A 27,899-nucleotide genomic window follows, 5' to 3' on the forward strand; every position below is an offset into this window, starting at 1 on the left:
TAAATAGGTCCTAGAAAGACTTATTCAAGTAATTCAGGTACAAAGTCAGCCGTTAAACTCAAGAATTAGAATCGAGCAGCAGCACCAGTGGAGCCTTAGTGGTGCTGTGGTTAAGAACTCAGCTGCTAACAGAAAGGTTTGTGGTTCAAACCCACCAACTGCTCTGAGGGAGAAAGATGTGACAGTCTGCTTCTGTAAAGATTTACAGCCCTGGAAACTCTATGGGGCAGTTCCACTCTGTTCCACATGGCCGCTAAGAGTCAAAATCGACTTAAAGGCAACAGATTTGGTTTTCGTTTTTTTTCCATCACTAAGGGGGTGCAAGGGGTGTGGACCACACAGGTACACTGTCAGAAGAGGTGACACCAAAATCGCTCTCCATAAAATTTCTGTGCAGTGTTTCAGCAGAAATTTATTACGTTTTAATAAAAGTAACCATTATTAATTACAACAACAAAATTTTTTTTCATAAGCCTAGCTTACAAGTATCAATATATCTACAAGGCTAAAACTTTACGCCAATTTACTTTTTGAACCTTCCAACGCACCCCGGTCAGAGCTGTCATTATTACCCAGTTACAATGACGTTTTCAATAATTGTATGTGCGCGCTATAAGCACATGCTGTTGTTTTTGTTGCTGCTGGTGTTTTTATAGTAGCTGACTTTGTCAAATTTTCTGGTGTTTTCGCTACAATATTGTGGTAATTAGCATGGGGGGTGATGCCATAAGTTACCGTACTGGGTGACACTAGCCCTAGTGACATCACTGCCCCATTATTCCAGTTTGGAGCAAAGTCATGTTTAATCTTCCCAAATAACAGGCACTCTATAAATTAAACAAAGGAAACATCTTAGTGTTATACTGGGTGACTGGTGAATACTACTCTGAAGAAATGAAGAAATCGTCTAAAATCGCTGGCTACACAGGTAACCTTGGATTAGCTTGAAAAGCCCGTATGTCTGGTCAGTATGTCTGGACAATATGGAGACATAATCTATTAGCTAAAAAGTAAAAGTATTTATATAAATTTATAGAAATAGACCTCGAAGGAAAAGGATTGTGTGGAAAAACTAAAAAAAAAATCTGGGCAAAAGACAAAAACCACTGTTTATTTGGCACACACAAAAAATTCTCCTTTTTTGGATGGCTATTTTGAAAATACTTGGTATTGGGCCATTTAATGATTTATGAGTAACAAACAAAATATAATCCCTTTTATTCCCACTAACAGAATATAATCTGACTAGGTGGGATTTTCCATTTATCTTGGCAGCCGTATCATGAATTTGGCCTGTTTATTCCAGTAATCTTAGCTAGTTTACAAATCTTCAACACTGCACCTTTGGTTAGATCTATGAAAAAAATTTTGTGAAGTGGAAGGATCTACTTTTCCTATATTTGGCAGCACTAACTCCATAAAAATGTCCATTCTGCCACTCCTTTTATCATGCAGCTGCTTTTTCTCTTCTTCTCACTGTGAGATATCAAAAATTTGGCTGGAACAGTCTCCAAGTTTATCTGGATGGACAAAAAAGCCAGAATAAGCTTGTCAAACTTATAAATGCCTTGGAACAGGAGGGTCTTTAGACTGACTCATTCTTTGAAATATTCTAAACGGCCAATTATTAGCTGTGACTGAGAAGAACATACAAAATGTGTTGTAGGGGACATGAATGCTGGAATATTACTAGAGTGGTAACAATGCCACAAAATAGCATTATATATTTAATAATATTTGAAACTCAACTTTGTTCTAAGGCCTCCATGTTTATTTAACCTAAAATAATTTTCTTTAATACCTATATGCTAACATGAAATCATTTTGAAGGCTGAGCCTCTTCATTATCTTCTTCTTTTTCTTAGGCCAGGTGGAGTTCCAGGGAATTATAGACTTCCCTTGATATGTAAAGATTTTGCATTATGGAAGACACAAATATAAGAGTGTGGCACCATTGTGACATTTTATGATGACTCTTCATGAAGAAATCTGGAATATTTGAAGGCTGAATGAGGCTTAAGTATTTAACATATCATTTTTTTTTTCACTAGAGGGAACATAGTCATTATTATTGCAAATCTTTCTAATGACATACACGTGGTCCATCATAAAACATAAATCAGGAGTTTTGATTGGTGATATAAGCAAAGTATCTACATATAACATAACTGTTATACACATACATATTTTATAGGCAATCACATAAAATTTCTGGATGAAAGTATGTGTAAAAACCACTTCTGATTATATAGTAAGTTTTCCTTAAGGAGAAAATTATTTCTGTAAAACAATTCTGCTATAAATCAAAATGTTTTAATATTTGTTCCTTTTCCCTTTACATTATATGCATATGACTTTTATCTCTGCATTGTAATATTTTGAGAGGCTTTTACAAAGTCAAAAATATTTTAGGAGATATAGAGAATTCTATTAAAGCTAAGGAAAACACTGAACAATATAGGGTTCTATATAATATTCTTTGGTGTGTTCATTTAAGTTACCTGACTAAATCTCGTGTGAATTTAAAGTCTGGAAAAAAGTCTTGCAGAATGGAAATTTTAAAAGCACGTATCTTTAATCAGAATAGTTTCACTGTGGAAATCCTATAAAATGTATTACTTAAGAAAATATATGGTCAAGACACGGATTACATAGATAAAGCATGTAGGGCCTTAATGTAAAATCTAAGTAATGGAGTAGCTGGCTCCAAATTTAAAGAAGATGAATAAAAAGGGTTTTGTTTTTAATTACGTGCCTGTAACTTTAAAAGCCCAACCTTTAGAAAATAAACTGGAAATACATGACTGGGACTAGAACCCTGGCACCTTGGAGGAGTGTGTCCTCCTACCTTCAAGGACAGTACAACTGATGATTGACAGAACAGAATAATTTTTTTTCTTGATAAATTCAGCTCAGAATATATAAGTAAAGCTTCCAGAATCTGATTTTAAGATAATGCATGCACACAGAAGTGTAGGAATTTAATGGCTATTGGGCATAACCAGAAACATTCTCCCATGCAATCCTGTCATTCTTCTCTTGTGACATAAAACACTCATCACAATTGTTGGTATTTGTTCAATATTTGATTCTTCTATGAATTCTGGCAGAGACTTGTCTAGCTTGTGTTTAACCAGATTGCATTTTCAGCACCTAACTTAACAAATATTTGTTATAAAAGAATTAATGCAACATACATAGCAAGATTCCCACCATGGGTGATAGCTGTGTTTTATAGTTTACATTAAAAACAAAAATCTTTCATATCCTTTAGGACATATAAACCTACTTAGAAAAAGAGCAGAAAGTTTTAATGGGAATTTTGTACCTTGGGGAGATTGTTACTTACCTAAGAGTACACAATTCCAAGTGTCAAGTCCAGGACTTCTACTCAAATTTTTCTTATAAAAATTCAAGTCTTTCAGACTAACCATAGGGGCCCTCTAAAGACTTAGTTTTGATTTGGAATTTAGATTTCACATGCACACATCTCCTTTTCATATTAAATTTAAAACCACAAATAGAAATTTATTATTATTTTTTTTTTCTGTACAACATCAATTCTTTGAAAAGCTAATTATCTCTCAAGTTTTTGACTTTGTTTTGTCCTATGAAGCTGTGGTTAGATTTTTTCCAGAATGGCCTCCAATGAATCTAGACTCCCTATATTCACTCCCTTAAGTGGTCCCCTCCTACACTGACATTGAGCTTGGTCATATAACTTGCTTCGGCCAGTGGGATGATAGTAAATATGATGTAAGCAGAAGCTTGAAAAGCCCTTGCACAGTGGAGCTTGTTCGTCCTCTCATTCTGTTGAAATGTTTCTACTGCCATATGAAAAAGCCAGGCTAGCTTATTAGAAAATGAAAGTACATGAAACAGACGAGTTTCCCAGCTGAGGCTGCCTAGACCAATAAACTCTTAGTTAACCCACCAGCTGACTGCAGCTGCGTGAATGATCTAGGTAAAACTTGCAGAAGAACTCTAACTGAGCCAATTCCAGTCCCTGACTCACAAAATTGTGAGCAAATAAACTGGAGGTTGTTGGGCGATTTGTTATATAGCGAGGGCCAACTGATACAAAATTAAAAAGAGACTTTTTTTAAAAAACAAAGATTAAAATTGCGTGTGTGCATGTTTGTACGTATGTATGTTGTCTTAGTTATCTATTGTTGCTATAACAGAAATACAGGTGGGTGGCTTGAACAAACAGAAACTTATTTTCTCACAGTTTAGGAGGCTTGAAGTCCGAATTCAGAGCACAGGCTCTAGAGGAAGGCTTTCTCCCTCTGTTGGCTCTGGAGGAAGTTCTATCTATGTTTCTTCCTGGTTCCTTCAAGATCTCCATGTGGCTTGGCATCGGTCTTTCCCATCCCTGCTCTGCTTGCTTATTTACTCTCTTTTCTATCTCAAGAGATTGATTCAAGATACACCCTACACTAATCCTGGTCATTAACATAAGAAAGACAGCCCATTCCTAAATAGGATTATAGCCATAGTTATTGGGGTTAGGATTTATAACCCATATTTTTGGGGGACACAACTCAATCCATAATACATGTATATGTAATTTTTGGATATAACTGTGTAAAATTCTTTTCCAAGCATAGCATATCAGTTAGGAAGAAAGAAGAAATATCCAAAATGCGTTCATAGTCCCCAAACCAGATTTACTGAACTGCTTCTAAACAGCAATCATTCTTAAACATAAAAGTGAAACCTCTGCCCTATAACCAGATAATGATAGGTAGCTATAGACCATCCCAGATTAGCAACACAGAGTCTTAACTTTTCTCTTGGCTGAGAGCAGAGTACTGGTCTTCTACCATTTCTACAGATTAGAAACAAACCCTAGTTTGCTATTTCCTTAATGTTTTATGTAAAACGTGGACACATTTCCCGGAGTTCACTGTCTCTACAGAAGATCGTCAATGTGCAATACCCCCTCCCTTTCTTCTGCATCCCAGTTTAAAAAAAAATTAAAAAAAAAAAACAGATGTCTGATGATGTAGATTTTGGATCCTGCTTTTGAGCATACCAAGTGCTGTACACTTCTGGAGGAAACTTTGTATGTAAACTTCAAGGCAAGGAAAATGTTGTGCTCCATAACTTAGGTACTAGTCATAATACTGAACAGAATATAAACTGCCAATGAATAAAACCACTTTAAAGTGTTCCTCTGTATATTTCCACTACCCAGAAACATCCCACTAAAAGCTAAAATATAGAAATCAACAGAAGGAAAGCAGATGATTTAAGAATTGGATAGAATAACTTGCTCTTCTAAGATATGTATTTATTTGTCCACACCCTGTTGTTTCTTCAGCTCCAGTGGGATCCCTAGAGAAGGTACATACAGTGAGAGAGGAAATGAGACTCTCGCCCTAACAGAGCCAATCATAACTGCACTGTCCATAAAAGATGTTTGCATTTCTCTTTCAAGAATGTTTTTCTAAAGATTTGCAACTTTTAACCATCAGTAGGCTCGACTTTCCTAGGGCAAATCAGAATCTATACAAAATGCAAGTTGTCCACTATTGGAGCAAATTATTTGGCATTCAAACAAAATCCAAGAAACGGACCTATATTATTTAGGTCTGTGAGGTCCACAGATCATTAATAATTTCAAATTGTTCTTTAAACAAGTGAATACCAGAATTTTGAATTTCTGAGACCAATAGAGTTTCAAAAATATTTTAGTTAATCGGGCAGAAATACTTACCAATGATCTATTTGACCTTTACTCCATTATTTTTCACCTTCTTGAACCTAATCTAGACCATTTGACCCTTTTTTTTATACATTGCAGCATAAATGTAATTGGCATGGATCTTTTCCAGGTGAAAACATTTAAAGGTCAATGCATGAGCCTCCAACTCCTTCTTACCTCCCATGGTTACCATCCAGATTACATGCGAAGATGTCAGAGTCAGAAAGGGTCTGTGAGTGATTATTTGGAGTGCTGAACTTGTACAGTTAGTATGTCAAGGGGGTAAATAATAAACTTTTCTTTTATGTTATGCCATTGATTATTTGGCATTAATTTGTTACTGCAATATACCATATCCTATGCTGAGAAATACAGGAAATGAACATGGGGTTGCCAGCTTTTTATTGTGCCAATAAGGAGATTTTAAAATACAAGAAAAGTTCTTATCATGTGCCATCATTATAAAAAAGAAATAATATTTTAAAACCAAAAAATATAGGAAGGGCATACTATCAGAATAAAGGACAGTTCCTTAACTGGGGTAAATACAGCTTTCTTTTAAGCATCACTATATTTTTCTTATTTTTGTCACTTTGCTGGGTCAAAACTTTGTTGTGAAATAGTGCACCTATCCTCCAACTGGTTTTTGGGAACCATAGATCTGGATATTTTGAAAATGGCAAAAGAAAATTGTTGACCCAAAGCAATAAAGAAAACATCACATATTGGCCGTGTCTAGCTTTACCTGTCTTTCAGTGAGATCCAGATTCACTGCTATCTCATATCGCCTCAGTCTGGTCAAATAATTATGATGGGCAAATTCTGCTTCAAGTTCTCTGATTTGTTCTTTAGTAAAGGCTGTCCTTTCCTTCCTGGGTTTGCTGTTGACTTCTGACTTATAATTTCCTTCCTGGGAGTCTGAAAAAAAGAAAGAGAGAATTAGCCTTCATTCATTCATTCTAACACACTCAATTATTCTTACCAGAAATGTTTATTATGTAGCTTCTTTCCCAGGTATTATGCTCCAAGAGACAAAGAGATCAAAGAGGGTAAGATCTGTCTCACCTCAGCAGGGTGAGATCTATTTATTTTTTATCTGGCCTCATCTAACAGCCTAATTAGGGAATTGTCTAATTTTCTTCTTACAAAATATGAACAGAAATTGTAATTGCTCTTAATATGCTAGTATAATAATTACAAACTAAGTCCTCTCTACAAAACAATCGTAGATAAGATTTTTCCCAATAAATGGCTCATATACTTAAAAAAAAAAAAATTTTTTTTTATACTTGAGCTCTAAGTATGAGTGAAAGGAATAAGCCTAAAAAACTAGTGGCGATTCAACATATGAATATTTGAGCAATCCAAATATTTAGGGCCAGTTGAATGCAACAGGACCATAAAAGCCTGTTCAAGTTCAGATTAAGCATACATAAATATATGTGTGCACTTATGGATCTTTTTATATTTATTTAGGCAAAATCTCTCTTGAGGGCAATAACAATGCTCTTTTATTTTGTATAATACTTAAAATAACATGGAATCCTTATAAATAAAATGGTGTTTATACAATTTAATAAATGAACAGAGTTTTAAAATGGTTTCTTTTTATTACGTATGAGATAAATAGAAGACACACAATAGGTAACATCAACTGTCCACAACACCAAGTCTTACAAGGCCACATAGAAATAACAATAATTTAGAGCATATCATTCCATTTTTTCTCTCAAGGGTTCAAGAGATAATTAACAGGAGTATTTCATATATCCTCACACTATCTCTGACATGTAGATTAGAAGTCTTAATTATACTGAAGAACAGTATGTTTCTACAATGAAAAAAACATTTCACATACACCACTGAAAGGCAATTGTACCCAGCTCTAATAATTCATGTCCAATTTATCCTTGGTAAAATAACATAATCATGATAAAGTGGCATGTTTGTACCCTCGTGAAAAGTATTTCAGTTTTTTTAAGTATTTTTGAGCATGTACACACAACTAGTGATATCTCCATCCAATGGGAGTACAAATAAATCTTCAATGAGTCCAAATGAGAGAAGGGATATAGAAAGCACGATGCTTAACCAACGGTTACAAAGGCAAAGACTTTGTGTTTTAGATTGACAAATGTAATATGGTATGGCTTGTAAAGAATCTTTTTAGATGCATCATTTGTTTTTTCATTCAATGATACACAAGCATGTCAATATACAAAACAGACGATTTTTCTTTTTTAGGTTTCTTTATTCTTTCTGTCTGTCAGGGGGAAGTCTAAATGGAGTAAGGAGGGCTTTGTATAAATGGAAATCCACTAGACAAGGCATACTCATGTAAACAATTTTGTTTGATTCTCACCAGAATCTAAGCTGGCCAGATGTGAAGTTTTCTAGGTCTAGTAGCAGCAGCAGCAGCAATAAGTTTGCATCAAGATTTTGGCACACTGGCCATTACTTTTCCTGTGACGGATCACAGAGTATGTCTCACTGACTGGTGCACTAGCAATGTCTGAAATTCTTCATAACTCACTGACCACACTTCTGCTCTTGTCACTTATCCCCACGTTGACTTGCTCCACACCTTGGCAGGGCATATGGGACCTTATTCAGAGTAAAAAGTGGTTTTGTGAGATGTCACACACGGGCTGATTGCATTTTACAAGAAGTCACTGGGATCAGGTGAGTTATGTAATAGATGATGTGTGAATTCTCAGGTAGACCATATTTAAACGCTGCCAACTTACCTGGCTCTAAGTGGAAACTGCAGTCCATCATCCCCCCCCCCTTTTTTTTTTTTTAAGCTACAAATTTGCCAAGATCCATGTCATTGGAAGCATTTAGCTATTCTGGCATTCTGTGAGCAAAACTTCCAGATGACTGATTTTTTTTTTTAATTTTCCATTGGCTGTTCTGGCCAACCACAAACTCAGTCACAGCACAGAACATTCAGATAAGAGGTCCCTCTCACAAGGATCTATGTTCTCACGTGAATCAAAAGAATTTTTGCCAACTGGAGCCACGCTCAGTCTGAAATCTGTGGCCGATTATTCTTTATGTGGGGACAATACTCTTTTCCCTTCAGGAAAGCAACTGTGGAAACTGACAGCAAAGCCAGAGCATTTTTTCTCATGAGCAATTCAATTTGAATGATTCATGTTTAGCACATTCCCTTATGTAAGCATGAATGAACAAATCCACACTGAAGAAAGCTATTAATTTGTATATATTTTTGTTTCTTTGAAACCTATCTCTTTAAGCTTTTGCAATATTCTAAAATACTTCACAAATACCACTCCCCCACATACAAACACACACACAAAAACAGAAAACATGAGCCAACACTCAGAAGGACAGTCGCATGTAATGGGTCTATAAATGCTCCCACTATAACTAGAAATATATAACAGGAGGATTATGTATCCCGTGACTGGATTTAAACAAAAGTCTGGCTACCATTCAACATTTAAATCCAAAAGCAACTTACTGAAGGCCTAAATTCCAAACCACAATTGCTCACCAAGTAAAACCCAGTGACTAAAATGGAGCTGTGCATACTTACATTTACAATAATCACAGATGGACAGGATAATTAAACAGTAATTAATGTGATGAAGAGTGGGTGTGCCTCTTGACATGATCACCTAAGAGAGAGAATGTCAATATAGTGGAGGTCGTACCAGCACCAATGAACCCTATGCATACTTGTATCTTTGTATCTGTGATTGTGTTGTGGGTTTCACAACAATGCTCCAACTTTTTTACTCCTATTAAAGCCATGTTCCTGGGAATTACATTTCTGAACTTGGGTGTTTAAACCCTTTTGACTTTTTTTTTCCCCACAATTCCCATAGCCTATCATTTTCTGACCCCGAAGCCTCTGCCACTATCACCTGACTGGCTTTGCTTAGGTGGAAAATGTGTGGGAGGCTTGGATGAGGCTTTTGGCAAATTTCTCATTAGTTTCCATCTGTTTCCCAGCTGTTTCAACTGAAGCAAACCTCCCTCCGTTTTCTTCAACCTCCCATAGCCTATGCCAAATGGTAGGTGTTGGAGGGGAATCTGGAAACCGCCTTCCTTTCTTCCATACAACCACAAACAAAATGTCACCATCTGTATACTATATTTCAATGTAAAATATTAAAATTGTTGCTTTTTGTCTCAGATACTTTAATGCACAGGCGAGTGCACCCTCATGCTCCCTCACCTCTTTGAGGAAATATTGACTTATGTGTTCAGGTATAGTTGGCAGTCCCAGTTCCCTAACCTTTTGCTCCCTGGGACTACGCTAATGGAAGAAGTCTGCAATACTTCCGCGGAGGATAAAAATTGCCCTCCAAGGATCATTTCTGTCTAGCATTTAGAACTTCTCCACATGTGACTTTTTATTTCCCCTAGTGCAAGAGGATGCCAAAAGATAATCATGTTTTATTGAAGGCAAGTAATGTGGGGGCTTGGTCTGTTCACTAGTGGCACAGCATGCTCTTTAGCAAAAGAGAAATATTAAAGTACAACTGAATGTATTTTTGGCTACCCTGAGTAAACTTATTAACTTGTTTAAATGAAGAACATAATTTACCTGTGTCTGTACACTATCAAAATGTAAAGGAACATCTATACAGCTTGAATTTAAATGAATTCTTGTTCCATATTCTGAAGAAAGAATGAGTGCTAAACCTCAACATATTTTAGTCCTTTGTAACTTTTTGTATCCATGTTTTATAAGCTATTCGGAATGATAGATATTCTGTTATTTTATTAGCAAATCTGTACAAGCAGTAGGCATAGAAAACTAGCCAATAACCATCTTTATATAGGCATGGGGATTGTGGGTGGAATAAGAAATACTTATAGAATAATCCATTTGATACTGATAATTTTCACATTTAAACAGGAAGTTGCCTTCTTTATGAGGAATTTATCCAATCTGCTAGTCCAGCTTTTTTGATAGACGTTTCAGCCTCTCCATGGTTGTTTTATGTTACGTTTGTATGTCTTGGTTTGGTTTGTTGTTTTCCAAAGTAAACAGCCTTCCTCTGGGATTCTAAATTCTCTTGCCAATACTCTGCAAATTTGAAAACTACAGCCATAGTGAGCCTCTATTATAGATGAGTTGTGTAACCAGGTAAAAATAGAATTGAAAACCACTATGCTAGATCTAGAACAGAAATTCACCTTGAAAACATTATTTCTTGTACCTTCAATTTGAAAAAAAGGATAGTTAGGGTAATAGTTTCTCTTATAACACAAACCCACATTTCACAGAACAACAACAACAACAAAAAATTTCCATAGACTTAAATTATTATGATAACAGTTGCCTTTAACATGCAAAAATTATCTTATTTGGTGAACTAGTGATTGTCAGTCGATGAATTTACTCACTTTCACCATCTGGCCATCCTGCTCTACTATCACCTCCTTGATTATTCATGGGATAGTCTAATATCCTCTCAAAAAAAAAAAAAAATATCCTCTCAGGGATGAATTAAGTCAGATAAATCCCGATTTTGTGAAATACAGATAGATTACTTCTTATTATATTTGTACAGGCAATTTTTTGTTTCGAATAAATAATTTACAGAGTATATCCTATTCATTTTTCTTAAAGGAATTTGGTTCTCACGTGGAGGGCTATATTCAAAGATTAACTGTGTGTAGCTAAGAATTTTATGTAAAAGTTCTTCAATTTTAGTTTACAGATCTTTTTTTCCAGTAAGTTCAGACTTGTTTTTATTCAACTAAAACTTAAAGTCAGATTAATAAAAACTTAAATATACATGACCATGTAAGTATTTAACAATAGCTACTTACATAAGCAAAGTTTACAATTCCTAACTGCTTTCTCACATCATGTAATACTACGTAATGATGTAAAGGGAGATAGTGTTGAGCCCCAAGATGCTTTATGAGATGCTTTATTTAAACTGCCTTTTAGAATGAAAGAGAATTTGGAAAAAGCTGATTTTTGAAAATATCTCATCATAAACACAGTGCCTAGGCTGTGAAAATTTACCAAATATGAAAGAGTAAATAAGCCAAGTTCAAATATATATGGTATGAGAGACAGTGTGCATGTGTGTAAAAAGAGAGAGCTGAAGTTACCACAGGATTGTTCTTAAACGGATGCTAATTTTATAACTTAGCCTAAATATGAATATGAATACTTTGAAAACATATATATCATAACTTACATAAAATATAATGTTCATATCTCTAAACTCATCCAGCCAATAGATATAGATACTTGTTAAAATAGGTAATGCAAGGGTCAAGATGTTGCCCTGACCCTTACATTGCATTCCTGGGATAAACTGGTAAATACCATAAAATGTTTCTCTTTGCATCCTCTTACCCCACCTATAATTTTAAGATACTGGCAGTTACAGGAATTTTAGCCAATTTAAGCAGGTACCTAGTCCATAATTCATTTCAATTCTCTACTTTTTTGTGTTCATCAACATTTGAATCCAGTTTTACCTTATAGCCTCTTCTTAGTGTTATCTCTGTTTTTAAACAATGGAACTTTATCAGTTGAGTTTGTTTAATTTTATTATCTTACATTTTTTTACTATTTTCTATGTAGTTCTTCCTGGTACGAAGGGGATGCAACCCACTGGCTCTTCCTTCCTGACAAAATACAAAGTGAAATCCACAAAGAACTGAAATGTATGGATGACATTAATATGTAATTAATGGTGTACAATTCCAAATGTTAAATAAAATCAGTTACATCTGGGGGAAAGAAAAAAAAAGGGAGAGAGAGAGACCAAAAACACACAAAACTGGAATACAGTGCAACTACCTTTGGTCAAATCAGGCAAAGATTTAATTATTTTCATTATCAAGTTTAAAACATCTAACACAAAAACAAAACAAGCACATCTTCTGGGTATATGTAAGCTTCTTAGATCTTTCTACATATTTCTAGGCTTAGAAACTGGTTATACATGCCCAAAATTGGCTTTATGCCTCTTGCTACATTCCAGAGAGAAAACATAAACTACAGAAAGATTATGCCACAAAGCAAGGCACATGCACACATCTGGATAGCGTGTCATGACAGCACTAAAACCAATGAGTTCACAATAAGCATCAATTCTACCTTCAGTGGAATTAGGAACCCCTAATGAAGAAAAAAAAAAAAAAAATTTTTTTTTTTTTTTTAATGAAGATGTTCTTAATATACAGCATTACGTTAAGTATTCCTCAATCCAATTATTTTAAGGAACATAGCCCTCCTCTCATCAAAGAGTTCTCATCAAGCTCTTTTTTTCTTTTCTTACAATGCTTAACACATTCTGCCACTCTATAGGTGAATTTTTTCTCTGCTAGAGTATAAATGTTTGTTGCCAACAGTATAAATATTTGCTGCCAACTATTGTGCCTAGTTTACTCAGAGACGCTGTAGGTGCGTGAAGATAATGCTGGCATTCGCACTTACGTTGTAATACATGCAGAAGCAATAGGCAAGGTCATGAAGAGGATGTAAACCTCCACACAAGTCCCTCAATCGCCTCCCATCCAGTTCTTTTATCATCAGCAAATGGCTTGGAGTTATATAGTGTTACTAATACCTTTAGGGGAAACCCTGGTGGTGCAGTGGTTAAAAGTTCAGCTGCTAACCAAAAAGTCAGCAGCTCAAATCCACCAGGCCCTCCCTGGAAACCTTATGGGCAGTTCTACTCTGTCTTGTAGGGTTTCTGTGAGTCAGAATGGACTTGACAGCAATGGTTTTTTTTTTTTTTTTTATTACTATTCATAAACATATACATATATATGAATAATATGGAGCACATTATGCTGAGTGAAATAAATCAAGCGCAAAAGGACAAATATTGTCTGATCTCACTTTTATAAGAAGACAAAAATAGGCATACACATAGAAATCAATGTTCTTTGGTGGTTAGCAGGGAAAAAAGATGGAAGGAGAGGGAATCACTCTCTAGACAGTAGACATTGTTAATTCTGGTGATGGGAAAGGCAACGCCAAATGCTGGCGAAGTGAGCAAAATTTAACCAAGGTAAAGGATGACACTAAGAAATACACGAATATGGAACATTATTGGTAAAAGCTATAATATATACAATTTGGCAACAACAGCTGTAACAACCAAAAAACACATGGGTGATTACATAGATATATATCTATGCATACATGGATATAAAAAAAAATGGATATAAGAAGGTATATATGTGTATGTACGTGATCATATATAGGTGTATTGGTAGGCATATGTATATACATGTTTATGAGTGCTGCACATATACTCGTACAGACAATAAAGTACATAGCAGGCACAGTCTTGAATACTTCCCAGACTTATCCAAAAACCTTGCTGAATTGGTTTTCTGTGTTTGAATGCTAGGACCATAGTCTCATGGGACATCATGGTCAACTGGCACAACATAGTCCATAAAGTTTATGTTCTGCCTTTTAGTTTGATAAGTAGCATCCAGGGCCTTAAAAGCTTGCAAGTGGCCATCTAAGATATAACTATTGGTCTTTACTCATCTGGAGCAAAAAAGAAAGAAGGGAACCAAAAACTTGGAGATGAAACCAGTCACAGGACCAGTTGCCTACACGAACCAAGGCCTTACCTATCCAGAGACAAAAGAACTAGATGGTTCCCACCTACCACTACCAACCATTCTGATCAGGGCCACAACAGATGGTCCCAGATAGAATGGGAGAAAATCGTAGAACAAAACTCTAAATCTCAAAAAAAAAAAAAAAAAAAAAAAAGGCCAGACTTGCTGGTCTGGCAGAGACCTGAGAAATCCCTGAGATACCCTTTAAACTTTGAACTGAAATTAATCCTGGAGGTCACTTTTCAACTAAATAACAGATTGGCTCATAAAATAAACTATCACTGTGAGTACTGTGCCTATATATATATAAATATATATATATACACACACACGTGCACGCACACACACATACAGATGAATTGCCCAACAAGCAAGGTAAACACATGCTTAGGGCATCAACAAAACAGGGGCAACAGTAGTCCAAAGCAAAGATGCACAGATGCCAAGCACACAAGATACAAGAAAAAGTGAGTGCTGCAATGGAAGGGAACTGGCAGGGCACTAAATGAAATTGATAGCAGCTCCAGAGTGTGAGAGTGTGTCATCTGGAAATAAAGTTCACGCAGGATCACAAGAACAGGTGCAAGGTTGTTTAAGCTATGAGGCTCCTACCGCTTCAACACCCTCACTGACATCTGTCTCCTATGTTCCCCTCCCGTGTGACTGAAACTCCTAATCTTGGTAGGTCTCTTGGGAGTATACAATTTCCTTCTAACAAACAAGAGGTAGGGCTGTGCTATCAAGTTTAACTCTTGCTACATTCACACAATATGGAACTGGATCCAACAGGAGTGGTTACTGGGCAAGGACAGATTATATTAATAGATAATCAGTCTCTGATTCATTCTGAGAGAACTGTCTTGTACATCCACATCTGTTGATCCAGCAACTCCAGCCAGGTGAGCCAGTAATGCTCTTTGCCATGATGCAAACACAACAGCATGCTCTTATGCATGCCCTGGTGAACAACCAGTGGGAACGCCAGTCCCAGGTGATGCATAAAAGCAAGGGAACTCGAATAAGTCAACTATAGTAATGAATTCAATCATCATGTTACTTTTTAACTGTATAGTGTTTACATACAGAGTCATGTCCTAAGTTTTGTAAACAATAATATTCATATCTTTAAAATATGTTTGGAGATGCATGAATGGTTCTCAACCCACCCGGAGCAAAGGAGAATGAAGAACACCAAAGACACAAGGTAATTTTGAGCCCAAGAGACAGAAAGGACCCCCTAAACCAGAGACTGCATCAGCCTGAGACCAGAAGAGCTAGGTGGTGCCCAGCTACAAGCGATGACTGCCCTGACAGGGAACACAACGGAGAGCTCCTGAGAGAGCAGGAGAGCAGTGGGATGCAGATCCCAAATTCTCATAAAGAGACCAGACTTAATGGTTTGACTGAGACTAGAAGGATCCCGGAGGTCATGGTCCCCAGACCTTCTGTTAGCCCAAGACAAGAGCCGTTCCCAAAGCCATCTCTTCAGACAGGGATTGGACTGGACTATGGGATAGAAAATGATACTGGTGAAGAATAAGCTTCTTGGATCAAGTTGACACATAAGACCGTGTGGGCAGCTCCTGTCTGGAGGGGAGAGGAGAGAGCAGAGGGGTCAGAAGCTGGCCGAATGGACGCGAAAACAGAGAGTGGAGGGAAGGAGTGTGCTGTCTCATTAGGGGGACAGCAATTAGGAGTATATAGCAAGGTGTATATAAATTTTTGTATGAGAGACTGACCTGATTTTTAAACTTTCACTTAAAGCACAATAAAAATTTTTTAAAATATATATGTTTGGCATACATGGGGACAAAATCTAGCATACATTTAATATAATACTAACATTGGTAATAATTTGATACTAACATAGAAAATGTAAAAAAAAATATACTGGAAATATTAATATTTACCTAACACCAAAAGTTTTAATTTGTGTATCAAATGAGTTTAATTTTTTTCTGCCTGTTGTGTGGGACACAGTGCTTGATATTACTCTACATACGCTAGTAGAAGAGGTATTAGGCACATTAAGAGGATGCAAAATTTAATATTGTGCGAAGTGTGTTTTTGTTTTGCAACAAGGAGGGTGTTTCTAAATTCACCTTCCAAGAAAGCAACAAAGGGCGTGGATATACCTGATGAAGAATGCATTAAAGCATTCAAGAAATTACTGCAGGCTTACCCTGACGACTTAAATACAAACCTTTACAGAGAAGTGAGACAATTTCATTCTTACCTGAGAACTAGGTTTACAGATTCAGGAAAGATAAATTTATTCAAGTAGACATATATGATTCCATAACAGAAGATTAAAAAAAAAAAAGTGTATTTCCCAATGTTGAAATTGTTTTACACATATTCCTAACTTCAATGATCACAAACTGCACAACGAAATGCTCATTTTCGTCCCTAAAGAGACTCAGAGATCCTCAGCGGACAACAATGATTCAAGAAACACTCAATTCGTTATCCTCGTTATATATGGAAGCAGCTATTGTTCGGCAGCTTAATTGTGATGAAATCATTGAAAATTTTGTAAGAGCAAAGAATAGAAATAAATGTTTTTAATTACAACATGTTAGAGATGAAAGATCTACCTAAAAATAAAATGCAGTAATTGTTATATTTGTTTCTCGATCATTAAGTTTTTTTATGACATCTTTTCATTTGTTCATTTGTAATCATAGCATATATTATGAAATAAGCACCCAGACTGAAGTATGAGCTGTTTAAAACAAAATTGGCCAAAGTCAATTTTTCATTGTGAGAGAGCAACAGAATTTTACACTGACTATTGAAACAACTAAGGTCACTGACTCATTTTTCTTTGTTGTGGAATATGTGGCATATTCTTTTTGTAGAAAATGTGGTATATAGTAAAAATCATAGTATTCCGCAACCACTAAAAATTTTATAATCCAATTCATCTCATTCCACTAAAATGGCATACACCACTTTTGTGTTCAATTGCTAATATCATAGTCACATTTAAAAAGAAGTTACGGGGGGCAGAGCCAAGATGGCGGACTAGGCAGACGCTACCTCGGATCCCTCTTACAACAAAGACATGGAAAAACAAGTGAATCGATCACATACATAACAATCTACGAACCCTGAACAACAAACACAGATTTAGAGACGGAGAACGAACTAATACGGGGAAGCAGCGATTGTTTCCAGAGCCTGGAGCCAGCGTACCAGTCAGGTACGGCACAAGCACAGAGAGCTGCCCCACCCCCCTGAACTAACCCCGGGAGGGGGACCAGCCGGTTCCGCGGGCAGTGTGGGACGCAGCCGGTAGGAGAAGTCCCCGGGAGGCAGTGACTGGTCTTGGAGCAGAAAGAGCAGCGTCCGAGCCGGGGAACCCTCCCGCAGGGATTTGGACTGGACACAGGTACGGCATAAACACGGAGAGTTGCTCCACCCCCTGAACTAACCCCGGGAAGGGGACCAGCCAGGTCGCGCGGGTGGCGTGGGACTCAGGTGGTAGGAGAAGTCCCCGGGAGGCAGCGACTGGTATTGGAGCGGGGAGAACAGCGTCCCAGCTGGGACACTCGGTCGCAGCACAAGCACGGAGAGCTGCTCCACCTATCTGAACTAACCCCGGGAGGCGGCCCAACTGGTTCGCGAGGGCGGCACGGCCACACGGCTGGAGGGACGAGAAGTCCCCCAGAGGCAGCGACTGATTTTGGAGTTGAGAGTGCACCGTCCCAGTAGGGGAGCCTTGACGCTGGGCGTGGGGCTGGAAGCGGAGGATCTGACCGTGACTCCAGCGGGCCAGACCCCCCGGGGGCAATCTCCACACAGCCAGCACACATAGGCGACGCGCCCCACGGGAATCTCAGATATAATAGTCATTCCAAGCAAGACAAGCAACTCTGGCTATATTCTGAGGTGCTACTCTCCTATCTCTCTGTTCCCTCCCCCACCCTCCCCAGGCGGCTTCATTAACATCTGAATAGCCTGAGCCAGAGGGAGAACTCTGATAGGGATCTGACTGCATTTTTTTTTAGCGGATTTTCTGGAAAAACTAGTTTCCCAGTGATGGCTCAGAGACAACAATCCATATCAAACCACTTAAAGAAGCAGACCATGAAAGCTTCTCCAACCCCCCAAACAAAAGAATCAAAATCTTTCCCAAATGAAGATACAAACTTGGAATTATCAGATACAGAATATAAAAAACTAATTTACAGAATGCTTAATGATATCACAAATGAAATTAGGATAACTGCAGAAAAAGCCAAGGAACACACTGATAAAACTGTTGAAGAACTCAAAAAGATTATTCAAGAACATACTGGAAAAATTAATAAGTTGCAAGAATCCATAGAGAGACAACATGTAGAAATCCAAAAGATTAACAATAAAATAACAGAATTAGACAACGCACTAGGAAGTCAGAGGAGCAGACTCGAACAATTAGAATGCAGACTGGGACATCTGGAGGACCAGGGAATCAACACCAACATAGCTGAAAAAAAATCAGATAAAAGAATTTAAAAAAATGAAGAAACCCTAAGAATTATGTGGGACTCTATCAAGAAGGATAACCTGCGGGTGATTGGAGTCCCAGAACAGGGAGGGGGGACAGAAAACACAGAGAAAATAGTTGAAGAACTCCTGACAGAAAACTTCCCTGACATCATGAAAGACGCAAGGATATCTATCCAAGATGCTCATCGAACCCCATTTAAGATTGATCCAAAAAGAAAAACACCAAGACATATTACCATCAAACTTCCCAAAACCAAAGATAAACAGAAAATTTTAAAAGCAGCCAGGGAGAAAAGAAAGGTTTCCTTCAAGGGAGAATCAATAAGAATATGTTCTGACTACTCAGCAGAAACCATGCAGGCAAGAAGGGAATGGGACGACATATACAGAACACTGAAGGACAAAAACTGCCAGCCAAGGATCATATATCCAGCAAAACTCTCTCTGAAATATGAAGGCGTAATTAAGATATTTACAGACAAACACAAGTTTAGAGAATTTGCAAAAACCAAACCAAAGCTACAAGAAATACTAAAGGATATTGTTTGGTCAGAGAACCAATAATATCAGATATCAGCACAACACAAGGACACAAAACAGAACGTCCTGATATCAACTCAAATAGGGAAATCACAAAAACAAACAAATTAAGATTAATTAAAAAAAAAAATACACATAACAGGGAATCATGGAAGTCAATAGGTAAAAGATCACAATAATCAAAAAGAGGGACTAAATACAGGAGGCATTGAACTGCCATATGGAGAGTGATCCAAGGCGATATAGAACAATACAAGTTAGGTTTTTACTTAGAAAAATAGGGGTAAATAATAAGGTAACCACGAAAAGGTATAACAACTCTATAACTCAAGATAAAAACCAAGAAAAACGTAAAGACTCAACTAACATAAAGTCAAGCACTATGAAAATGAGGATCTCACAATTTACTAAGAAAAACGCCTCAGCACAAAAAAGTATGTGGAAAAATGAAATTGTCAACTACACACATAAAAAGGCATCAAAATGACAGCACTAAAAACTTATTTATCTATAATTACCCTGAATGTAAATGGACTAAATGCACCAATAAACAGACAGAGAGTCACAGACTGGATAAAGAAACACGATCCATCTATATGCTGCCTACAAGAGACACACCTTAGACTTAGAGACACAAACAAACTAAAACTCAAAGGATGGAAAAAAGTATATCAAGCAAACAATAAGCAAAAAAGAAGAGAAGTAGCAATATTAATTTCTGACAAAATAGACTTTAGACTTAAATCCACCACAAAGGATAAAGAAGGACACTATATAATGATAAAAGGGACAATTGATCAGGAAGACATAACCATATTAAATATTTATGCACCCAATGACAGGGCTGCAAGATACATAAACCAAATTTTAACAGAATTGAAAAGTGAGATAGATACCTCCACAATTATAGTAGGAGACTTCAACACACCACTTTCGGAGAAGGACAGGACATCCAGTAAGAAGCTCAACAGAGACACGGAAGATCTAATTACAACAATCAACCAACTTGGCCTCATTGACTTATACAGAACTCTCCACCCAACTGCTGCAAAATATACTTTTTTTCTAGCACACATGGAACATTCTCTAGAATAGACCACATATTAGGGCATAAAACAAACCTTTGCAGAGTCCAAAACATCGAAATATTATAAAGCATCTTCTCAGACCACAAGGCTATAAAACTAGAGATCAATAACCGAAAAACTAGGGAAAAGAAATCAAATACTTGGAAAATGAACAATACCCTCCTGAAAAAAGACTGGGTTATAGAAGACATCAAGGAGGGAATAAGGAAATTCATAGAAAGCAACGAGAATGAAAATACTTCCTATCAAAACCTCTGGGACACAGCAAAAGCAGTGCTCAGAGGCCAATTTATATCAATAAATGCACACATACAAAAAGAAGAAAGAGCCAAAATCAGAGAACTGTCCCTACAACTTGAACAAATAGAAAGTGAGCAACAAAAGAATCCATCAGGCACCAGAAGAAAACAAATAATAAAAATTAGAGCTGAACTAAATGAATTAGAGAACAGAAAAACAATTGAAAGAATTAACAAAGCCAAAAGCTGGTTCTTTGAAAAAATTAACAAAATTGATAAACCATTGGCTAGACTGACTAAAGAAATACAGGAAAGGAAACAAATAACCCGAATAAGAAATGAGAAGGACCACATCACAACAGAACCAAATGAAATTAAAAGAATCATTTCAGATTATTATGAAAAATTGTACTCTAACAAATTTGAAAACCTAGAAGAAATGGATGAATTCCTGGAAAAACACTACCTACCTAAACTAACACATTCAGAAGTAGAACAACTAAATAGACCCATAACAAAAAAAGAGATTGAAACGGTAATCAAAAAACTCCCAACAAAAAAAAGCCCTGGCCCGGACGGCTTCACTGCAGAGTTCTACCAAACTTTCAGAGAAGAGTTAACACCACTACTACTAAAGGTATTCCAAAGCATAGAAAATGACGGAATACTACCCAACTCATTCTATGAAGCCACCATCTCCCTGATACCAAAACCGGGTAAAGACATTACAAAAAAAGAAAATTATAGACCTATATCCCTCATGAACATTGATGCAAAAATCCTCAACAAAATTCTAGCCAATAGAATCCAACAACACATCAAAAAAATAATTCACCCTGATCAAGTGGGATTTATACCAGGTATGCAAGGCTGGTTTAATATCAGAAAAACCATTAATGTAATCCATCACATAAATAAAACAAAAGACAAAAACCACATGATCTTATCAATTGATGCAGAAAAGGCATTTGACAAAGTCCAACACCCATTCATGATAAAAACTCTTACCAAAATAGGAATTGAAGGAAAATTCCTCAACATAATAAAGGGCATCTATGCAAAGCCAACAGCCAATATCACTCTAAATGGAGAGAACCTGAAAGCATTTCCCTTGAGAACGGGAACCAGACAAGGATGCCCTTTATCACCGCTCTTATTCAACATCGTGTTGGAAGTCTTAGCCAGGGCAATTAGGCTAGACAAAGAAATAAAAGGTATCCGGATTGGCAAGGAAGAAGTAAAGTTATCACTATTTGCAGATGACATGATTATATACACAGAAAACCCTAAGGAATCCTCCAGAAAACTACTGAAACTAATAGAAGAGTTTGGCAGAGTCTCAGGTTATAAAATAAACATACAAAAATCACTTGGATTCCTCTACATCAACAAAAAGAACACCGAAGAGGAAATAACCAAATCAATACCATTCACAGTAGCCCCCAAGAAGATAAGATACTTAGGAATAAATCTTACCAAGGATGTAAAAGACCTATACAAAGAAAGCTCCACTACAAGAAATTCAAAAGGACATGCTTAAGTGGAAAAACATACCCTGCTCATGGATAGGAAGACTTAACATAGTAAAAATGTCTATTCTACCAAAAGCCATTTATACATTTAACGCACTTCCGATCCAAATTCCGATGTCATATTTTAAGGGGATAGAGAAACAAATCACCAATTTCATATGGAAGGGAAAGAAGCCCCGGATAAGCAAAGCACTACTGAAAAAGAAGAAGAAAGTGGGAGGCCTCGCCTTACCTGACTTCAGAACCTATTATACAGCCACAGTAGTCAAAACAGCCTGGTATTGGTACAACAACAGACACATAGACCAATGGAACAGAATTGAGAACCCAGACATAGATCCATCCACGTATGAGCAGCTGATATTTGACAAAGGACCAGTGTCAATTAACTGGGGAAAAGATAGTCTTTTTAACAAATGGTGCTGGCATAACTGGATATCCATTTGCAAAAAAATGAAACAGGACCCATACCTCACACCATGCACAAAAACTAACTCCAAGTGGATCAAAGACCTAAACATAAAGACTAAAACGATAAAGATCATGGAAGAAAAAATTGGGACAACCATAGGAGCCCTAATACAAGGTATAAACAGAATACAAAACATTACCAAAAATGATGAAGAGAAACCAGATAACTGGGAGCTCCTAAAAATCAAACACCTATGCTCATCTAAAGACTTCTCCAAAAGAGTAAAAAGACCACCTACAGATTGGGAAAGAATTTTCAGCTATGACATCTCCGACCAGTGCCTGATCTCTAAAATCTACATGATTCTGTCAAAACTCAACCACAAAAAGACAAACAACCCAATCAAGAAGTGGGCAAAGGATATGAACACACATTTCACTAAAGAAGATATTCAGGCAGCCAACAGATACATGAGAAAATGCTCTCGATCATTAGCCATTAGAGAAATGCAAATTAAAACTACGATGAGATTCCATCTCACACCAGCAAGGCTGGCATTTATCCAAAAAACACAAAATAATAAATGTTGGAGAGGCTGCAGAGAGATTGGAACTCTCATACACTGCTGGTGGGATTGTAAAATGGTACAACCACTTTGGAAACCTATCTGGCGTTATCTTAAACAGTTAGAAATAGAACTACCATACAACCCAGAAATCCCACTCCTAGGAATATACCCTAGAGATACAAGAGCCTTCATACAAACAGATATATGCACACCCATGTTTATTGCAGCTCTGTTTACAATAGCAAAAAGTTGGAAGCAACCAAGGTGTCCATCAACAGATGAATGGGTAAATAAATTGTGGTATATTCACACAATGGAATACTACGCATCGATAAAGAACAGTGACGAATCTCTGAAACATTTCATAACATGGAGGAACCTGGAAGGCATTATGCTGAGCGAAATTAGTCAGAGGCAAAAGGACAAATATTGTATAAGACCACTATTATAAGATCTTGAGAAATAGTAAACCTGAGAAGAACACATACTTTTGTGGTTACGAGGCGGGGAGGGAGGGAGGGTGGGAGAGGGTTTTTTATTGATTAATCAGTAGATAAGAACTGCTTTAGGTGAAGGGAAAGACAACACTCAAGACATGGAAGGTCAGCTCAATTGGACTGGACCAAAAGCAAAGAAGTTTCCGGGATAAAATGAATGCTTCAAAGGTCAGCGGAGCAAGGGCAGGGGTCTAGGGAACATGGTTTGAGGGGACTTCTAAGTCAATTGGCAAAATAATTCTATTATGAAATCATTCTGCATCCCACTTTGAAATGTGGTGTCTGGGGTCTTAAATGCTAACAAGCGGCCATCTAAGATGCATCAATTGGTCTCAACCCACCTGGAGCAAAGGAAAATGAAGAACACCAAGGCCACACGACAACTAAGAGCCCAAGAGACAGAAAGGGCCACATGAACCAGAGACCTACATCATCCTGAGACCAGAAGAACTAGTTGGTGCCCGGCCACAATCGATGACTGCCCTGACAGGGAGCACAGCAGAGGACCCCTGAGGGAGCAGGAGATCAGTGGGATACAGACCCCAAATCCTCATAAAAAGACCAAACTTAATGGTCTGACTGAGACTGGAGGAATCCCGGCGGCCATGCTCCCCAGACCTTCTGTTGACACAGGACAGGAACCATCCCCGAAGACAACTCATCAGACATGAAAGGGACTGGTTAGCGGGTGGGAGAGAGACGCTGATGAAGAGTGAGCTAATTATATCAGGTGGACACTTGAGATTGTGTTGGCAACTCTTGTCTGGAGCGGGGATGGGAGGATAGAGAGAGAGGGAAGCCGGCAAAATTGTCAAGAAAGGAGAGACTGAAAGGGCTGACTCAAGAGGGGGAGAGCAAGTGGGAGTAGGGAGTGAGATGTATGTAAACTTATATGTGACAGACTGATTGGATTTGTAAACGTTCACTTGAAGCTTAATAAATGTTATTAAAAAAAAAAAAGAAGTTACATCATGGATGGCTGAGACACACACACATGCGTGTATATGTATAACTCACATACCCTGTTCTAATGCATGAGTAAGCAGAGCAGAGGGAATAACAGTTATCAGCATCTAGAGCCCTCACATGCTTTAATCCTGCCCTGTATATATATATATATATACATAAAACCAAAAAACCAAACCTGTTGCCATCCAGTCAATTCTGACTCATATCGACCCTATAGGATAGAGTAGAACTGCCCTGTGGGATTTCCAAGGAGTTGCTGGTGGATTTGAACTGCGACCTTTTGGTCAGCAGCTGAGTTCTTAACCTGTGCCACCAGGGCTCCGTGTAGGTGTGTGCGTGTGCGTGTGTGTGTGTGCGTGTGTATGTGTATATACGCACACACGCATATATACGTAAGACAAAAAAACAAACAAACAAAAGTCATCTATTTGAGACCAAAAGGTCAGCATTTACCCTAAAGCAAAGATGAGAAGGTCGGGGATGGTGGCAGGGGCCAAGGAAGATAGAATAATGGAAACAAAACAATCAGAATGGAAATAATGAGAATGTTAATGCAATGTGGAAAATGTAACCAATGTCACTGATAAAAAATGTGTATAAATTGTTTAATGTTAACCTAATTTGCTATGTAAACTTTCACCAAAAACTCAACAAAATACTGAAAAAAAAAATGATAAGGTGGGGGGGTGTCCCATGCACTGTAAATGTTAGCACTAGCTCTGGCCTTCACTAGATGCCAGTGGCAACTCCTACCCCACTTCAGTGTTGCTAGATAAAATACCAGACACCCAGATAAACTCAAATTTCATATAAGCATTGAATAATATTTGAGTATAAGTGTGTCCCCTGTATGGAGCCCTGGTAGCACAGTGGTTAGGATCTCAGGCTGCTAACTGAAAGGTTGGCAGTTCGAGTCCACAAACTGCTTCTTAGAAACCCCATGGGGCAGTTCTACTGGGTCCTTCAGGGTTGCTATGAGTTGGAATCGACTCAACAGAAACAAGTTTTTTTTTTTTTAAGTACGTTTCAAATATTGCATGGGACAAGGTTATACTAAAAAATATTCATCATTTATCTGAAATTCAAATTTAACTGGGTAGCCTGTATCTTTATTTGCTAAATCTGGCAGGCTATCCCAGTTGTGGCATTCAAAAATGTTACCAGGCTTTGCCAATAACCCCTAGGGAGTAAAATAGCCCCCAGTTCAGAACCACTGAATACAGATAATATTTGAGACAAGTGATCAATAACTCCAAGCTACAATGACTGTCTCCAGGAATGACTAACTTGATTCAGAAGTTATTGTGAAGAACTTACATGTAAATACACCACCTCCTATACCGCAGCCAAGACTTCCCATTTCCAAGCCAAGGACTAGATTGTCTTCAGTAAGAATTGTGCGGGTGAGAGATTTTGTCAGTATATCCAAATGTATAACTTCAGAATAAGTGCCTTCAGGAACTTCAGAGAATGGAAAAATTGTGCACATACCATCACTATAGGAATATTTTTGCCATTTCTCTAAGTCATCACTTTAGAGAGTCTTGATAGATTTCAGAAGGGAGCATTATGTTTCTACAACACATCAATGCACACAAATACTAATAATTAATAGATTAAGTATTATATCAAATTAATACCTATTTACAGGATTAGTAAATGCCAACAGTTTATCCTCCTAGATTTTACAACCTGAACAGATTCTTACTAATCATCTATTTCCACCTGCCCTATTTATGTCGCTGTGAGTGGCTGCCTTCACGTTGGCCCTGACTCATGGCAACCCCATGCACTACGCAATCTGCCTACTGTGACTCATAGAGTTTTGATTGGCTGATTTTCAGAAGTAGTTCACCAGGCCTTTTTTCCTAGTATGACTTAGTCTGAAGGCGCCGCTGAAATCACTGTCATAGCAACACACAAGCCTCCACTGACAGACGGATGGTAGCTGCGGTTGAGGCGCACTGACCAGGAATCAAACTCTGGGCTCCCTTATGTGAGGCTAGAACTCTACCACTGAACCACCACTGCCCTCTCCCCCTATTTACAGGTGAGAAAAATGAGGCTCAGGCTGGCTGAACGATCAGAGGTTACACACTGGCACACAATGTTTCTGGGCCCCAACTGCCATTTAATATAGAAATGGACATGAAGATGTTTTTTGAACTTGCTACATATCCTTAACCCATTGCTTGGCCTTTTCACAAAAACGAGAATTTGAGAAACATCACCATTTAAATGTTGTATTAAATATAGCTAAAGAAGATAAAAAAAACAAACAGAATCTGATTATTCAAGGTGCCAAATGTAGAGGTTAAGAGCATGGGTATCACCACTTGACTGCTCAGTAAGCTTAAACCATTATTCAACCATTATAACCTTCCTTTTCTGATATATTGCACTGTATCCGTAAGTGAAAAGGATGAAACTAAGAAAATCATTTATCACAGGGCCTGACGATTGTGAGCGCTCAATAATTAATTGTAAGCTCTAGTCATTCTTAGCGGAGGACAGTGCTCTATGGACATTAGTAATTGAAACTTATGCTCTATGGATATTAGTAATTGAAACTTACAGATGGGGTAAAATCAGGAGTTAGCTAAAAAAAAATGTAGGAAAATTTTATTCTGCAACAGAACTCAATCTGACGTCTAGGAAGTTTAGAATTTACACAGTGACTAGAAAAGTTTTACTTTACGTTAAAAAATGGACGTACCTCTAAAAGCATCTTTGTGTTATTTTTGGCTAATCCAGGAATGAAGCTGAAGGTTTCATTATGATTTTCCAATGCAACTGTGGAGGTGACACTTTACAAGGCCCAGTGGGATTGATGTATGAATTTCTGTTTCCTCTGAAAGTCTTGTTGGGAAATTTGATAAAACTTAACCAAACCTGGCATACCTAAAAGACTGGAGTCAGAGAGTGTGCTTGAGTGTGTGTGTGTGTGTGTGTGTGTGTGTGATTTAAAGAGTACCTGTGGCCATGTACACGGATTTAGATAAATAGGAGTTACATCCTGGCTAGAAGTCAGAGCATACAAAACCATTCTTAAACGGATAAAGCAGGAAAAAAGTTACATTAAGAGGTATTTATTACGCAACAATTATAAACTCACTTTCTTAAGTGCTTCTTATTTGTTTCTTGGAAATATTGTCTAGATACAACTTTCTTCCTATGGAGGGTTTAAGAAGTAAATCGCTTAGATTTTTTTTTTAATTCAGAAATAATCATATGGGAAGATTAATGGCTTGTGAT

The 27,899-nt window shown here is 37.4% G+C and overlaps 1 protein-coding gene across 1 annotated transcript in view; it reads right to left on the minus strand.

Annotated features, from left to right (window-relative positions):
- The window catches only part of MEOX2 (mesenchyme homeobox 2), an 85,300-nt gene that overhangs the window by 7,839 nt on the left and 49,562 nt on the right, over positions 1-27,899 (minus strand). Inside the window, exon 2 of the mRNA XM_049893816.1 lies at positions 6,456-6,628. Within this exon, the coding sequence (XP_049749773.1) occupies positions 6,456-6,628 (173 nt within the window). The remainder of the gene's footprint in view (positions 1-6,455; positions 6,629-27,899) is intronic.

This window comes from Elephas maximus, chromosome 8, assembly GCF_024166365.1.
Source record: "Elephas maximus indicus isolate mEleMax1 chromosome 8, mEleMax1 primary haplotype, whole genome shotgun sequence".
Lineage (NCBI taxonomy): Eukaryota > Metazoa > Chordata > Mammalia > Proboscidea > Elephantidae > Elephas > Elephas maximus.